Source organism: Sinocyclocheilus grahami, unplaced genomic scaffold (assembly GCF_001515645.1).
Source record: "Sinocyclocheilus grahami isolate Dianchi unplaced genomic scaffold, SAMN03320097.WGS_v1.1 scaffold3112.1, whole genome shotgun sequence".
NCBI lineage: Eukaryota > Metazoa > Chordata > Actinopteri > Cypriniformes > Cyprinidae > Sinocyclocheilus > Sinocyclocheilus grahami.
Window position 1 is genome coordinate 1 of NW_015508279.1, and position 2,213 is coordinate 2,213.

Below are 2,213 nucleotides of genomic sequence, written 5' to 3' on the forward strand. Positions count from 1 at the left end.
GTGCATGCAATTAATCTGACCTCCGCTCATTTTACATGCCGTACAAATTATATGTTAGAAGAACCTCCGTGCAATCAAATTTAATAATCTAGATGCTTGATTTATTGATCCGAACTTTCTTTATTTTTTTTTACGGTTTGTAAGATCTCTGCTGGTTTCGGAGAGTTCAGAATGTAAGAGCTGGCTTTTATTCAAATCACAAGTTGAGAGTTTAATTGAATTGTCCACAGTGTGCAGGATTTTGATTTAAAATATCAGGAAGATAAATTTATTGATTTGCAATTCAAAGATATTTAGCAACGTTACTCTGTTTCATCCATCCAGAATGATTTAAGACACTACTTGAACAATTTAACATTGTTAACTGTCTATAAGCACTTCAAACATTGATTATTAATGCATGGGAGTACCCTATATGTATTGTGCCATATTTCACTTTTTATGAATTGCAAATAACAGTAAATATCCCCTGATCTCACTGTAGACTATTAATACTTGACCTCCAAATATTCCAGATCTGGCCCAAATAAATGTTTTTTGTTTGTTTTTTTCATGTCACAAAGATGCCCAAGTTATTAGTGATTTTAAATCTGCCCCAATAATTCTAATAGGCTCTGTGTCAAATTAATAGCAATCATATTTTTGCATGTTGATCTGCTGATTAAAACGATTCTGTATGATACACTGTGACAAAGTTTGCTTTCAAATGACGAATGCATTTGCAATTTTGAGGTCAGTATAATCTAGATGTAATACCAGATGTAAATAATTATTAATTGACACTAATGCATGTTTATTCCCTAAAATGCAATTTTTTTATATAATAAGGCAAAGTTTGCTTTTATAAGAGGAACATATTTGCTATTTTGAGCTCAATATAATAGCTTCAGCCAATGCAATTATAGGCCTGCTATTTATTGCCTGCTGACAGTTTCTAAACTCCATTACTAGTTCTACAACAGTTCAAATAAAACCTATTAGCAACTCTATTACGTATACATGTATTTTAATATTTTAATTTGCAATAATATGGCATCATTAATCTAAATAGCTATAATAACTGGTTGCATTGTTTTCCCTCACGGTAAAACTCTCAAAGACATTATAACTGCAATAAAAGTATGTAATGTAAAACTTTACAAACTGGCTGAGTTTGAATTCCAATTACATAAACGCTGAAGTAATTAAATGTAGCTTATTACACTGGCAGTGACTGGCCATACATATCTTGCTCACATATTAATTATTATGCACATATTGTAAATGCAAATTTAAATACTATTAAAGTCGCTCAGCAGAAGGATTACTTCTTCTTTTTCTCAGTAGTGCATCATATTTAGTACAGTGGTCAGCACAAAACCACCTTTGATTTCCATTTCAAAATCCCCTGAACACTGCAATATCTATCATTCTATGGCATCACAGACGATTAATAATGAAATCTGATGCACTGAAGCGGTTTCTTTATGCAATCTGCAAGCATGTTGAAACGCAATGACTGATGGTTAGAGACAGAAATAAGCGGGCAGCGTCTCGTACCTGACCCTGTGCTGTGCTCCACTGTTTTGGAGTGTGCCGTCTGTGAGGTAGAAGTGGACTGGGACCTCTGGTCTGAACTCATGCTGTCACTGTCCTGGCCGAGAGCCGAGCTGCTCTTGCGGGGTTTCTTATCGGTCAGGTGCAGCGGAGAGCTCTTCTTAATGGCCCTGTTGCGAGGGCGGATGGTGGCGTTGACTTTAAGGTAGGCTTGAGCCTTGTACTCCTTCAGCTCTCCGTAGTTAGCGTCTGTGACGCGACATTCGTACAGACCCTCGTCGTTCTTACTCACCCGAGAGATCTGCAGCTTGTGGGAGATGTCATTGCCTTGGACCTTGACTGTCTGTGAAGAGAATGCAAGACAAATCCTCAGATGAACTTGCTGCTATAGACCAACCGATTATTACCTTTATTATAGCCTTTCATAACAGCAGAAGGTTCCATCGAATTATTTAACCCTATAAAGCCTACTGCATCATATTTGATGCACGTCAAGCTTTGCTGTCGCACACAATCTTCTTCACACCTTCTGTCGTCTGATTGATAGTTTAGAGTGTTTTATACAGTAAAAGCTCTTTTAGTGTAATCGTACAAACGTTCAGCTTCAGCTCGAGCTTCTTGTGTCTTTCTGTTGTCAAATCTTGACTGATTTTGATCAAGTAAAGGTCAGAATAACT

At 36.7% G+C, this 2,213-nt stretch overlaps 1 protein-coding gene across 1 annotated transcript in view; it reads right to left on the reverse strand.

Annotated features, from left to right (window-relative positions):
• Positions 1-1,429: 1,429 nt before the first annotated feature.
• The window catches only part of LOC107576012 (V-set and transmembrane domain-containing protein 2A-like), an 18,332-nt gene continuing 17,548 nt past the window's right edge, over positions 1,430-2,213 (reverse strand). Inside the window, exon 3 of the mRNA XM_016262299.1 lies at positions 1,430-1,875. Within this exon, the coding sequence (XP_016117785.1) occupies positions 1,430-1,875 (446 nt within the window). The remainder of the gene's footprint in view (positions 1,876-2,213) is intronic.